Here is a 14,861-nt window from a genome sequence, read left to right on the forward strand (position 1 = left end):
GTGAAATCGTTTTGACGGGATTTTTGAAATGGGGTTGGGGCAGTTCCCAGCCCTGAGCTAGCGGTTATGTTGCTCACTGAATCACTGCCCCACTTCACAGTTGGTTCAGCCTAGAGATTTTTTTTTTTTTTTAAGATGAGATTCTGGCACACACTAGAATCAGACCTGAAAGGAAATTTGAGAGGTCATCTAGTCCACTTTCCTACTTATGGACCAAGCATTATCCCTGACAGATGTTTGTCTAGCCTGCTCTTAAAAATCTCCAATGATGGAGATTCCACAGCCTCCCTAGGCAATTCAGTCCAGTGCTTAACTACCCTGACAGTGAGGGTGTTTTTCTAAATGTCCAACCTAAACCACCTCTGCTACCATTTAAACTCATTGCTTCTTGTCCTATCCTCACAGGTTAACAAGAACAATTTTTTCTCTCTTCCTTGTAACAAACTTGTATGTATTTGAAAGCAGTTATGTTCCCTCTCAGTCTTCTTTCCTCCAGATTAAACAAACCCAATTTTTTTCAATCTTCCCTCATAGAGAATGTTGTTTAGGCCTTTAATCATTTTTCTTGCTCTTCTCTAGACTTTCTCCAATTTGTCCACATCTTTCCTGAAATACAGCACCCTGAGCTGGACACAATACTCCAGCAGTTGAGGCCTAATCAGCATGGAGCAGAATGGACAAATTACTTCTTATGTCTTGCTTACAACACTCCTGCTAATACCTCCCAGAATGATGTTTGCTTTTTTCACAACAGTGTTACTCTGTTCACTCATATTTAGCTTGTGATCCACTATGAGCCCCAGCTCCCTTTCTGCAGTGCTCCTTTCTAGGCAGTCATTTCCCATTTTGTATGTATGCAACTGGTTGTTCTTTTGTAAGTGGAGTACTGTGCATTTGTCCTTATTGACTTTCATCCTATTTCCTTCAGACCATTTTTCCAGTTTGTCCAGATCATTTTGTATTTTAAACCTATCCTCCAAAGCACTCGCAACCCCTCCCAGCTCGATAGAGTCTGCAAACTTTATAAGTGTACTCTCGGTGCCATTATCTAAATCATTGATGAGGATATTGAACAGAACCAGACCCAGAACTTATTCCTACAGGACCCCAGTTGATGTGCCTGCCACTTTGACTGTGAACCACTGATAACTACTCTCTGGGAACAGTTTTCCGAGTTATGCACCCACCTTGTAGTAGCTCCCTCTAAGTTGTATTTCCCATTTGTTTACGAGGTCATGCGAGACTGTATCAAAAGCCTTATTCAAGTCAGATATACCACATCTACTGCTTTCCCCCCATCCACAAGGCTTGTTACCAAGGCCTATTATACAGCTACCAAGCCCAAAGGAGATGGTTACTAAGCCCATGTGAGCTCGCCATTTTACAGCTGGTCAAAATATCAATTTTGCATGGATACAAATCAGAACCCTCTAAGCCAGTGGTCCTCAAGCAGGGCTGTGCCAACCTCCGGGGGCATGCAGCGATCTTCCAGGAGGTATGTCAACTGATCTAGATGAGCGCTTCTCAAGCTGGGGTGAGGGGGTCATGATCCCCAGGGGCTCACAGGACAGGTTTAGAGGGTCACAAGTGCAGGGCTGGCATTAGTGTGTGGCAAGGAGGCCAAGTGTATGGGGATCCCCACACACCTAAGTTACATGCCTCAGCCCAGGGCAGTGGGGCTCAAGTTTCAGGGGGACAGTAGTCCAGAAAGGTTGAGAACCACTGCGCTAAGCCACTTGTATCAATGCACAACAGTTAAGTGTTCTACTAATGCTTGGGTTCTGCATTCTACTGGCCTTTAGATTTTTTTTTTTTTTAATCTATTCCTATTTGCAGTCAGCTGACCTGGAGCTGCAGCACTCCAACTATAGCCACACGTTCCATCCTTCCTCTGCTTTGAATAAGCACAGAAAAGAACCTTACTTTTGGCCCATTCCTGATTCTCAACTTGACATGTCATTTGTTCAGAGCAAGGAATATTAGGAGAAAAAAAAATCCGTATCAGAGCCTGTAAAGAGGAACCTTGTTTCACACACCAGAGGATGTAAGACAACTTGAATCAATTATCTCCAAACTGTTTTTAGTTTAGAAAGGAGGAAGGAACAAAACATCTTACTGTCTGTGCTTTCATACCCTTGCACACTTGTCATTCTTAAGATTATGCAAACAGAGATGGAAGATGTGCTTCTAAACACATCACATAAGCATTATCTAATGCATGTAATTTTATTTCACACATTAAAATTAGGGAATTTGAAGAGGAAGTAGTGTGTTATGATGGCAAAGCCACTGCTATTTTGCACTTTAAGATCTAGAGATGCTTAAAATAGCCCACTTTTCAGTCTGCATGGCCATGGGGCAGGAAGAAGCAGTAAGCTGTTCATAATTGCATTCCAACCATTTGCTTTCAAGGAAAGTAGCAGTCTGTGGTTTGCACAGTAATTACCATGTAATTCTGTTCATCACAGATTAATGGTTTGTATGCATGGTAGTTCATAACAAGCCAACTGCAGCCCAAGTATTTGACATATTTGTACTCTGCAGTCCCCTAAGCGCGTATACTTGTGCCTTTCTGCAGTGTCTCATCTCTATGTATAAGGCAGATACTAATCAATGTCCAATGACACTGGTTTGAATTTCATCCAGTTATTTTCATTTAAAGCCCTTATCATAATGTTGTGTGGTCACAAGCAACCAGGGCTAGATCTGTGCTAGTGACCAGTATCATAGTCATGGTTCAAGGCCACTACTGTGACCTTCAAATCACTCCAGCCATACGGTCCTGCTAGCCCCATGAAGTCAGTTTTCTGGATGACCACTGTGCTGACATTAGGCTGGACAACTTGACCATTATTAGATTCATCTTCCCTGCTGCCTATTACACTTTTCCATTTAGGTTAAGATCAAAGCAAGGACCATGGATGCTTGTATGTCTGTGCAGCTCCTACAATGCGCTTTTGGGTGCCATGGCCATATAGGACCAGTAAGCGTAGCCTATGGTGAGACTGCAACTGTGATCTTTAGAGCATGCCACTGTTCATAAAGTTATGTAGTGGGAGCTGGGTTGAGTAGCAGGAATCTGCCACTCAAATGTACAAGCTGGGGTAGAAGTTCTATATTATTCTAAATCAGCCATGCAGCTTTTAGGCACCTTTGAAGACTACTGGACAACTTTGTGTACAACAGATTTAAACACAAGCCACCTGAATAGTATTTGAAATACTAAATAGCTTTTGTTCAAGAGATATGGAGGTGGTAAGAGTACTACTGTATGCACGCATTCAAATTACAATGCACATTCATACAATAAACTACAGTTGGCAACATCTACCTCACAAGGTAGGGTTTCAGCAGAATCCTTTGTGCTTCAGCATATAGAAATGCATTCTTCCTGATTTTCAGAAAGACTCTCTTTAGACTACACTACAGACTCTCTCAATGTGTCACTGGGATACTTTGAATATGGACTCTTCATTCCGGTTCCAAATACTTCTGCATCAACAATAATCTGTTTTGTAACTCAGCCCCTAGCAGTTAGTGCTTGGAGGAAAGCAAGCCAGCTATTGGCAAAGAGTCCTAGAAAAATCTTGTCTAAGTGTTGCAGATTTGACACACGCTCTAAACAGCAACCACATCTGGTCTTGCATCTACCAGGAACACCTAGTAGCTCTTAAATGTTATAACTTTCTCCCTCTCCCAGCTCTGATTGATTCAGCTTTCAGGTTGCAACTATCCAAGATCTGCAGAACTGTTTGTGCATAATGGTGGCTTTCTACATAGCTCCAGAGGAGTTACTGAGCATGCTTGATGCTGGATGCTTGCTCTTCTGGACTTTACAGGACATTTTAGCAGAGTTCTTTGCAGTGCTCTGTGTACATCTGCAGAAACAGATGATCCCAACAAATCCATTTTTCCCTACCACTGCTCTTGGTATTTAAATTAGTATATACTTGTGTCACTAGGATTATATGGTATTTTACAGGGATGGGTGGAACAATCAATCAGTTTACCCTTTAGCAGTGACTCAGTCAAACATTGCATGCAAAGGCAACGTCTTCCTGAAGAGCTCTATGTAAGCTCAAAAGCTTGTCTCCCCAACAGAAGTTAGTTCAATAAAAGATATTGCTTTACCCACTATCTGTGATAGCCTAACACAGCCACCTCCAACACTGAGCCGTAACAGCTACTGAACTTTAACCTCTTGGGGCTTTGCTTACCAGCTGTGCATATTTGAAGTTTTGTATGTCACAATCCAACAAGAGCAATAGTATCCAAAGACCAAGACTTCAACAACATGCTCAGAAGGTCAGTTTTAATTGCTGACAGTTACCACCTCCACCCATACTTTAGGGTACAGAATAGCTCTAGGATGGCTTGGACTGAGAAGTTACTGGAATCCCTGATATAGTTGTAATCTTCAAAGTGCTATCACTACAGGATCAGAAAGCATGCACACATTTGTTAGTGATCACTAAGGCTTAATGAATTACCATATTATAATATTTTGTATGGGTTCATAGTTTAAATCCTAGCACTGTTGGCTTAACATATTTATTGAAGTCAATCCTATTTTGTTCAACATATTGAGCATATAGTTTAACTGGTAACCACAGCTGTGACTTAGTTAACGATGTCAATAAATCCTACTTAAACCAGACAGGAAAAGAATTATGCAAATTAATTATCTGTTTTCTGCCCAACATGTACTTTAACTGAAGACATACCAAAATAATCTTTAGAATTAAAATATTAACTCTTATTTGGACCTTAATTTAATACCCAAGAGCAGAGCCCAGCTTACTATTTTTATAGACTGTTTATTTCAGAAAGAAATGACATTTGCAGAACACAAATAGTTAAACATTCACATCCATGTGAGACAGGGAAGTCTAAAAACAGTTTATATACAAAGCTCCATGATTAGAATGTGTCACATTTATTCACAAACAACTAAAAGAAAAATAATTTTAAATTGTTCAAAGGAATGACTAAAAATCAACGTGAGGCAGTGTAAAACCGCCCTTATTTAGGATATGAATCCTTCATCAGTTACACCTTGCAGCTAGATAGGATATCTTCCACTAGTCTCTTGTAGACCCAAGCATCACCTTTAAGCCGTTGTCTCCTGATACCCACTACTTCAGGTTTACTAAGCTGGCACACTTCTAGTTCAAACTGCATCGTCACTTTGCCAAAATCTGACTGTGTTCGACATTTCAGGGTATAGCTGTGTAGACAACGTAAGGAGAGAAAGAATAATCAGACTCATCAGGAGGTTAGCAACATGAAAGCTTAAGTGGGGACAATTAATACTTCCCACAAAGTATCATATTGACATTCAGCAGTGGGGGCAAACAGCTCAAATAAGGTTAGGTGAAATGAAAGCTAGTTCCCTGTTGTAAGAGCATTTAGAGACAAGACATCCTATTGCAGAGCACAAGGTCTCCCAGCCACAAGAACTGCTGTATGCCTCTTCTGGGAATTGGGATCTATGGCTAAGAATATAAAGCCTGGGGGATGATTTTGTGTTTCTCTAGTCAAAGACTATCTTCTGCACAAATGACAGCCACATCCCTCTGGTGAGACTACCCCTAACCGCCTGCATCAGGCTCGTACTGCAGCAATCTTCCAGATGAAGAGAAATTGAGCCATCCTGCTCTCTGCAGATGCAGCATTGCTCAGGATCAACTACAACTCTTCTCTCGCCAGTTTGAAGAGTGACAGACCAAGCTCAGATCTTTGAATCACCATGTCACGGAAAATAGTCACTTTAATGCAGCTAAGTGTATCTTCCTGGAACGTAGAGTTGGACGTTTATACCAGGAGACTGAGCTATCCTGATCTTTTTAAATGTTTTCCCTTCAAGGCAAAAGCATTTTATAACAGAAGCCTAGCATCAGAGTTATGATCCCCATGTTACACATTAGGAAGCTTCGATATAGACACATTATGTCCTTTGACTGATGTCAATTAGCAGCAGAACCAGGAACAGAGCCCAAATTGCAGCTCCCGAACCACTAGACGCTGCAAGTTAAAGCATACCTATTCAATGGTTTGGGCTGTATGTACAGGTATTAAGGTTCACATTATGTCAGTTAGGATTTATGATATTTTAAGTGGTATTATGTGAAGGTCACACTAATCTCCATCATGATAGCACTAAACTGCCTTATCAGATATTGGGATGCTGTCACACTGAGTCTTCGCAGTCAATGAAATCACATGAGATAGGATTAGCTCAGTTTGCTCAGCTTCTTTAAAGCAAGTTGCCACAAACATGCATGACAGATCAGCACAAGAGATTGCCTATTCACATTAGTACAAGAGAGTTCAGGAATTTTAGGATACATTTGTTTTGCATCAGATGGGCAATATGTCTCATGATGTTGTCTAGTAGGCACAATGTTTAACAAGAGAGCAAAGAATTCAACTTCTTTTCTTTAGCAAGACTGGAGAACTAGCTACTTGGGCAAAGGCAAGCTGGAATTAGGTTTGCATGACATTTTACTTACCCCTTCTGTACATAGTCAACATGTTTCTTTGGGAGGATGGTAATTATTTCATTCAAGAGATGGTCTGGATTCAGTAGTTTAGTTGTGGTCACGTTGTAATGAGCCTGAAAGAGTGCAATAAGCTCAATCAGAAGGACAAACTGGTTTTTAATATTTAAGCCAAACACCAGAGGTTCTGTGGCAATGGATATCTTAAGAAAAGGCTACTCACCTTATGCAATAATTGTGGTTCGAGACGTGTCCGCCTCAACACATTGCTCCTCAGTTGCTCCTCTTCAGGCATGCATGTGCCTCGAGCCCTTGATCAGAGAAGGTTTTCCTGTTAGCAGCATCCGTTTGGCCTGCGCATGTGCTCGATACACCCTTGGGACACACACCAAGGATATATAGGGCTGCATGGGCGAACTCGCCTCAGTTTTCACTCAATGTCCAACAGCTGCCAGCCTGATGTAGGGGGTGGGGGAGGAAGGGCAGGTAATGGAGCATCCATAAGGACATCTCAAAGAGCTACAGTTACTACACAAAATGAGTAACTGTTTCTTCTTTGAGTGGCATCCCTATGGGTACTCCACTGCAGGGGACTTCCAAGCAGTATTCCCACAGAGAGGGAGCTTTGAAATCAAGTTCAAGACTGAAGACAGATCTGATAGGATGTCTTGATTCATGCTTTTTAAAAAAAGGAAGAGGAACATGACATGGATGGTGTAAGCCTGATATTAACCTCCATGACCATGCGTCTAAAATATGCTACCAGGCCTATTGGAAATGGAGTCTCAAAGTGGGGAGGTGGGCAAAAGGCTATAGCTTGTAAACTAGAGGTTAAGGAGAAGACAAGCCCTTGGCCAACCTATCAAAATGGTTGTTTCAATAACTGTGTACTTGCTGAAGGAAAGTGAGATGCTCTTTTTGCTCTGGAATTTTTGCCTTTCTAGCAGGTTGGTGGTTCTGTGAAAGCCAGAGAAATGAGCCAAGTGCAATTGCTGGGAAGTTTGAGATATACTAAGTCTTTTTTTGTTCATAGGGGGTGTATGTATTCCCAGATCTTAGTGTGGCCCTTGAGTCCTTCAGCATGGGGGGGCTGTAGATAAGTCCCCACACAAGAAGAGCTTCTGGCCACCAAACAGGAGGTCTTCAGCCATATTCTGAATCTCATGGGAACTCTGATAACTGGAACCACAATGCCCTGCGCATGACAACAGCTGTGGAGATGGATCCAGCAGCAACATCCAAGGATGCTTGGAGATAGGTTCTGGCTAGTAGTGGACCCTCCTTAATGATGACCTGGAAGTGTTCACTAGGTTCCTGTGGAAGGTGTTCAATAAAGGTTGCCAGCTTCTTGTAATTCATGAATTCTAGTGGGCCATGATCGCCTGATTGTTTGCGATCTGAAATTGAAAGATGAGCATGCCTTCATCCAAAAGAGGGGTAACCTTCTAGTCCTGATAAGGGATAGGCCTGGAATAATGCTGTTTACCCTGATTGTTTACAGCATCTGCCACCAGGGAATTTGGTGGGGGTGGGAAAATAAATTGAGTCCCCAGGGGAGGTAGGTGATATATTTCTTATTGTACCATTTTTAAGTTGGTGGGATGGTGGCAGGAATTTGCCTCCATCTTTACTGGATCCAAGAACAGTTCATTAATGGGTAATGCAACCCCAGTGGGTGTTGTGACTGCAGAACATCCAGAAGCTTGTGTTGTGAGCCTTGCCTCCTCAACAGGTATCTGGAGGGTGTCAGCCACACTCTTGACAAGAAATACAAACTAACTGAACAGCAAAACACACAGGCACACTTAAAGGCAGACACACTAGTGCCCTGTTTCAGGTTGAAGCGGTAGAGAAAGAACCAAGGGCGGTTTGTCCAGGCAGCCCTGTATCCTTGGCATGTGAGATGAGTGTATAGAGCACATGCATGAGCCGAATGGACACTGCTAACAAAATTTTGATCAAGGGCTTGAGAGGTTCATGTGCACTTAAGTGGAGCACACATAGGGACACCACTTGTAGTCATACTAAGCCACGACAACAAGGAATGCTTAGTTCCAAGAGTGTCTCAGGGCCTGACATTGTTACAAGAGGGACAAAAGCTTAAGTGTTGAGAAAAAAAACAAAACCAACTCTCCCTGATATTAGGATTAAAGGATGAGATCTTCATCCCTGCTTTGACCCTTTTATACCTGGTAAGAAGGGCCAGACTGGCAATGAGAGGCCCTAAAAACCCTGTATATGCCAGGGGGATTCCCTGGTGCAGGCACTGTGGGAGACAGTCATAAGGCTCTCCTCAGTAGACTTCGTTACAAGTCCTGATGTAGGGGCCTGCCAAGGGAATGGGCACAACATGCAACACTGCAGGGATGTGGGGCAGCACTGCAGTCATAGGACAACCCTGTGAAGCTGCCAAAACTTAGATAACACTTGGGACCCAAGTTACCTAAGGGGAGTGGGGTTCTTCAGTGCCTGCAGCAGCCCAAGATTGGGAAGAAAAAAGGTGCTTAGAGCCATCATAGCACCTATCCTTCCCCAGGGCTGCAAGTTGTGTACTATGCCTATAAGTGGCACAGCACAGAAGCTCACCCTTGGAGTGCTGAAGTTATTTACATCTTTTACTGCTGCACATAAGGGACTTGCGGCTATATGCAAGGTATCCCTTCTAAAAATAGACTCAGCCACGTTAGACATGGAAACTGGGTACACTGTATGCAGTATCATTCCTGCCAACTGTAAGGTAGCTGTACAGGTGCTTAGTCCAGTTTAACGCCATGTCTTACAAGTAGATTTGAAAAACTAGCTTCAGATTTCCAGAGGTGTTGTTTCCACTACTCCAGAGAGCATGGAAGTTGCATTTAAATATGGTGTCCTCCATGCAGCGTGACCTCACATGCACTGTAGATGCAAGATCACACCATAAGCTTTACAAAATGGCGTCCTCTGGACTGCATGACCTCCCACAGATACGGTGCGTACAACATCATGCTGCATGGGGGGCACTGTTTTGTGGAGCAAAATAGCATCCTCCGAGCAACATGACCTCGTGCATACACTGTATGTGAGGTCACGCTGTGCAAGGGAGGCCATTCTGTAAAATGGTGTGCTCTGCACGCTCGGGATTGCTGTGACCCCATCTGCCGATGAAGTGACCCTGCTTGGCTCACAACCCACAGTTTGGGAATTGCTGCTGGGCCTCCCAGCTCAGACTAATAGCCAGCTTACTGCCAGAGTTTCTCCAGGAACTTTAAAGGGCTACCTTGCACTGCTTTACCCCAAAGCATTCGAAGTTCACTAGCAGGTCTCTGCAGATACTGCAGGCCTGGGAAACGTGCTCCAAATGCTTCTACCGTTCCAAGTCCAAGAGACCTGGCACCCACTTGCCTGCTACTGCCCAAGTTTGTGTGTTTCTACTGCAGTCTGGACTCCTATCAGATGGGTCGGCTCATAGCCCAGCATGTGCTGGAGTTGTCAAAGGCTGACAGACAGCATTACAAGTGTCATTTGGCAAACGCTGGCTGAAATGAAATAGGAATGCCACGCCAGCACACCACCACTTCCATCTAATTTTTAGAGCTCAGCTTTGACAACAACCAGCTTTTAGTAGCAGGTGCCTCAATAGCCACAACAAGAAATTAGCCAGCTAAGAACTATATCACTTATTGGACTAGACTTGTTTCAGTCTCAGAAAAAGCCTTGCCTCTTCCACAGTTGTGAACCAAGACAGCTTTTCCTCCATGCTCTGCATATATGATATTTCTGGTGTATTATACACTGCAGAATTTTCTGAAAAGAACATACCCAAAACATTTAAAGTAAGTCACTTTTTAAACATACACAAGTCTCCAGTACTGCACCATTGAAGTTTATTGGCATTATGGTAGTTTTGTAGAATTCTGCCACATTTGTCTTTTAGTTTACCTTTAACATAGGTGCTACTACCTTAGTGCTTTAGTAAGTAGTGTACTGCAAGCTCTACTACCCAAAAAATTAACACTTTCCATGAGTGTGTCAAGCATGTATATGCTCAAATATCTCTGGGACCTAAATCTCTAAGAGGCATCCAAACAGCATTTGAGATTTACACTAACATTTCTCTAGTCTCTTCAACGCCCCCAACCCCACTTTCTGCTCTCTGCTTGGACACTAGTAAGAACCAGACAGACTACTAATATCCAGAGATTTGAGTAGACTGATAAAGCAGACAAGCAGCTCGAGTATGAGGGTGGCAGGGTCCTTCTTTGGATTCAAAGGCAATACCTAAATAGTCTTAAACCTAATGAACGATAAATCTTATCTCCAACAAATGTAAGATGTACACTTTCCATGACATTGGATTTCTATATCGCCCTAAAGCACTGGAAACCCTTTGTAGCCTATGGACATTCAAACTTTAAGCACAAGCCAGATGCCCTTGAGTCTGAAGACCTTAGTCACTGTCATTAAGTGTTAGCTCCCTGTAACTTCACTTAAGGTGAAGATCTGCCCTCAAGGATTCAAATAGCTTACACAGATCTTGTAGCTTATGATAGCTCAGTGAAATCTGCTACTTCATTCATATCAAGGCTTTTACATCAAGATACAGCGTTTATACCAGCTTGGGGTTTTGGTTACCCTGCCACTTTGCTAGCAAGAGTGATCATTTAGAGCACGAACAGTAGAGGGGGGTTTGAATGCAGCTGCATCTTGTACAAAAACAGCTATAGATCAGCTGGAAAGGAAGCAGACTGCAGTGATTTCCACAGCCTGCCAGCTGACTGAAATGGTTGTCAAATCTAGTCTGAGCCATGACTAGCAGAGAGGTCCTCGGCAACAAGCAAGGCTTTCATAAATTTGGTGCAGTAAAGGCAGAATGGATACAGTTCAGACAACTGAAATCTCCACATTACTGTTTCTAATGTCACTGACTTTTCCCATGAGTCCATCTTTAAACAAAGAAGATTTCCTAGCAATCTTACCTTCAGTTTCCTTGGGCCATCTCTTGTGGATCCTTTCCTTTTGCTTGGTGTAAGCATTGTGATCATTTTATCCAGGCCTCTTTCCAGACTTCCAAACATTTTGGCTCTTTTCTTCTTTTGGCCACTGTCCACATGAACTTGATTAAGATCCATGTCTACTGAGCGACACCTGTCACATTAAGAGATTAAAAAGTAGAGGCCTTCCATTTTCTCAGTGGCTGGAAATCAGTTATTTCAGATACATCTCTAGAAGTATTACTAGACTCTGGCTCTATGTTTAGAAAGACAAATGGAATACATTTTATAGCTAAACCGAGACCAACTAACAGGATGCTATGAGAATGACCATTCAATAGTCATTTAGGATTTAAACAGGGAATTGTGTATAGAAAAACAGCAGCCCTCCAGGGAAGCGGAACAAGGGTAAATTTGTAATTATGGAAAATAAGAATATATCCAAGACTACTGAGGTGTGTAATTTTAAACTTTCTTCTGCCTTTAATATTTTCTACTATGTAGAAAGGGTTAAGGAATTTTTTTTAAACCAGGAAAAAACTAAAGTAGATTCTGTTGTAACAAGCCTTCCGAGTCTATATGAGGATTGATGTAGTCCAGTTCTCAATCAGCAATGGGCATGAATAACTGGATACTTACCGTCTTTCCGGGCTAATAACTGCTGCTGCAGTTTCATCTGTACTTGCTGGGCTTGTGAGTTTCTTACTTGGGGTCTCTTTAGTGCATTGACTTCTCTCTGCTGAAAAAAGAGGAACCCAATCCAAATTGGGTAAGATTTTTTCCAAGAAAGGACTTTTGATCTTTTGCAGCAAGGAATTTTCATGATCAGTCATCTTTTAAACCAATTCCTGCTTGTCTCCACTTCATTTGAGAGATACAGAATACCTCAAATGTACTTTTAAATACAAATCACAAAGCACCATTACTCTACACACACACACACACACACACACACACACACACTCCAGACTGAGTGAAGCATTTCTCCTCAGAAATATGGCAAGCAGTATAGTTTAGTTGTTAGAATATAGGATGAGGGTTCTGGTCCTAGCTCTGCCACTGACTCAATGTATGGCCTTGGGCAAGTCACCTTCTCCATTTCCCTAGCTGTAAAATGGGCATGAATATTTAAAGTTCCCACCTCCTGGGGTGGAGGATTACTGTTTGTAGATACCAAGGCAAAATATCAGTTACTTAGATACCAGCTTGTACACTCTCCCAGGCTCTTCCTCTGTCTCAAGAGTCTTTTTGCATTCCCCCCACGTGGATTCGGCAGTAGTCTAGGACTGCCATTTCTATCATCCAAGATCACCACCATTAATGTGCCTGGCATATAGTCTAATCAGCATTTGTGGCTAAGCATCCATTTGTCTAGTTAAGTTTCCTGTTTGACACTTTTCACAACCACCATAGGTTCTGCCATAGAGCGGGCAAATTCAAGTGCTTTCAGTACAGTGCTGTACTTCAGTTTGGTTTTGAAATCCAAGATGCTGAGATGTAAGTAATACTTCTGTTCCCCTATCCCTGCCTCATTATAGATACAGCTAAATGTAAACTATAGTGATGGCTTGTAAAAGTAGAGCCACACTGTATGCAGCTGCAAGTCCAATACATTTGGTGGCAAGAAACATTTAAGTTCTCAATGCAACTCAATATTTCCTTTGGTTGAATTGCACATATCCCATTCCTTCAACAGGAGTATAGCTAGATTGTTTATGGAAAGAGCAGACAGAGGGCAGCTGCTAGAGTTCTGTGGAGCACAGGTCCTGAAACAAACACAGAAATGCATTCAAGTAGTTCTTTAGATCAGTAAATGAAAAAAGGGAATTGATGCTATAATTAAACAAACTCCATTTGAGAGTCTGAAATGCATTCACCCTGTTGGAGCTAGTCGCGTAGCAGAAATCAGGAGACCTTATTGCAAAAATGTAGATCCTGGGTGCAGATGAATGCAGGTTTGTGCTTTAGCAGGGAGAAAGGAACAAGAACTGCCACAACCCTCCTCAGGTCCCATTTTCCTTCAGGGACAAGGGACTGCATGGATTCTTGCTTTCCTTTCCACTCTCAGTTTGGGGTTAAGGGGAGGAGAGTAAGTCCTTTCCCAGAGCCGATAGCTGATCAGTTCTCCTCCCTCCCTGTGGTGGTCCTGATCATCAATATCCCTGCTGTGCCTAGCTGAGGTCAGACTGGGCAGAAATGAATGATATCTTCAGTGCTACATGCAGAGTTCCAAGTTCTGCTGCCAGATGGATGCTCTGCCACTATTGCCATGGAACTGTGGCCAATGCTAGACCCCCAGCCCCAGCTCTTGCTATGGGACACTGTGTGCTCACATACAATGTACCAGTAAACTTTAAGCAGAAAAAAAGCCTTAATAGCATCAGTCCAGAAACCGCATCATGCCTGCTTCTTCAGGATTTGTTCTTAACAGGGTGGGAAAAAGTGACTTACAGCTAGCAAGAGACATGAAGGGTAACAAAAAGGGTTTCTACAGGTATGTTAGTAACAAGATGGTCAGGGAAAGTGGGGGCCCCTTACTGAACAGGAGAGGCAACCTAGTGACAGATGTGGAAAAAGCTGAAGTACTCAAGGCTCTTTTTGCCTCTGTCTTCACAGACAAGGTCAGCTCCCAGACTACTGCACTGGGCAGCACAGAATGGGGAGGAGGTGATCAGCCCTCAGGGATGAAAGAACAGGTTCAGGACTATTTAGAAGAGCTGGACATGCACAAGTCCACGAGGCCCGATGCAACACATCTGAGGGTGCTGAGGGAGTTGGCTGATGTGATTGTAGAGCCATTGGTCATCTTTGAAAACTTGTGGTGATTTGGGGAGGACCCGGACAATTGAAAAAAGGCAAATAGTGCCGGTCTTTCCCCCCGCCCCCCAAAAAAGAGGGGGGGAGGGGGGAAAGGAGGAACAGGGGAACTACAGACTGGACAGCCTCACCTCAGTTCCGAGAAAAATCATGAAACAGGTCCTCAAGGAATCCATTTTGAGGCACTTGGAAGAGAGGACGGTGATCAGGAACAGTCCACATGGATTCACCAAGGGCAAGTCATGTCTGACCAACCTGATTGTAGATGCGGGGAAAGCGATGGACGTGATATACCTTGACTTTAGCAAAGCTTTTGATATGGTCTCCCACAGTATTCTTATTGGCAAGTTAAAAGTACGAGTTGAATGAATGGACTATAAACTGGACAGAAAGCTGGCTAGATCATTAGGCTCAATGGGTATTGATCAATGGCTTGATGTCTAGTTGGCAGCCGCTAACAAGCGGAGTACTCCAGGGGTTGGTGCTGGGGCCAGTTCTGTTCAACATCTTCATTAATGATCTGGAGGATGGGGTAGATTGCACCCTCAGCAAGTTCGCAGATGACACTAAGCTG

General features: G+C 43.0%; 1 protein-coding gene across 4 annotated transcripts in view; it reads right to left on the reverse strand.

Annotated features, from left to right (window-relative positions):
* Positions 1-4,801: 4,801 nt before the first annotated feature.
* MELK (maternal embryonic leucine zipper kinase) overlaps positions 4,802-14,861 on the reverse strand; it is a 40,125-nt gene continuing 30,065 nt past the window's right edge. For 3 of the 4 annotated variants that reach the window (XM_067553359.1, XM_067553361.1, XM_067553362.1), the window contains exons 15-18: positions 12,110-12,209; positions 11,456-11,624; positions 6,513-6,616; positions 4,802-5,227 (exon numbers count right to left, since the gene is read on the reverse strand). In XM_067553359.1, coding sequence (XP_067409460.1) covers positions 5,050-5,227; positions 6,513-6,616; positions 11,456-11,624; positions 12,110-12,209 — 551 coding nt within the window. In that variant the 3' untranslated portion in view covers positions 4,802-5,049. The remainder of the gene's footprint in view (positions 5,228-6,512; positions 6,617-11,455; positions 11,625-12,109; positions 12,210-14,861) is intronic. The other variant, XM_067553360.1, reaches the window with a different exon arrangement.

This window comes from Emydura macquarii, unplaced genomic scaffold, assembly GCF_026122565.2.
Source record: "Emydura macquarii macquarii isolate MOO-44397 ecotype Brisbane River unplaced genomic scaffold, CSIRO-AGI_Emac_v2 contig_1451, whole genome shotgun sequence".
NCBI lineage: Eukaryota > Metazoa > Chordata > Testudines > Chelidae > Emydura > Emydura macquarii.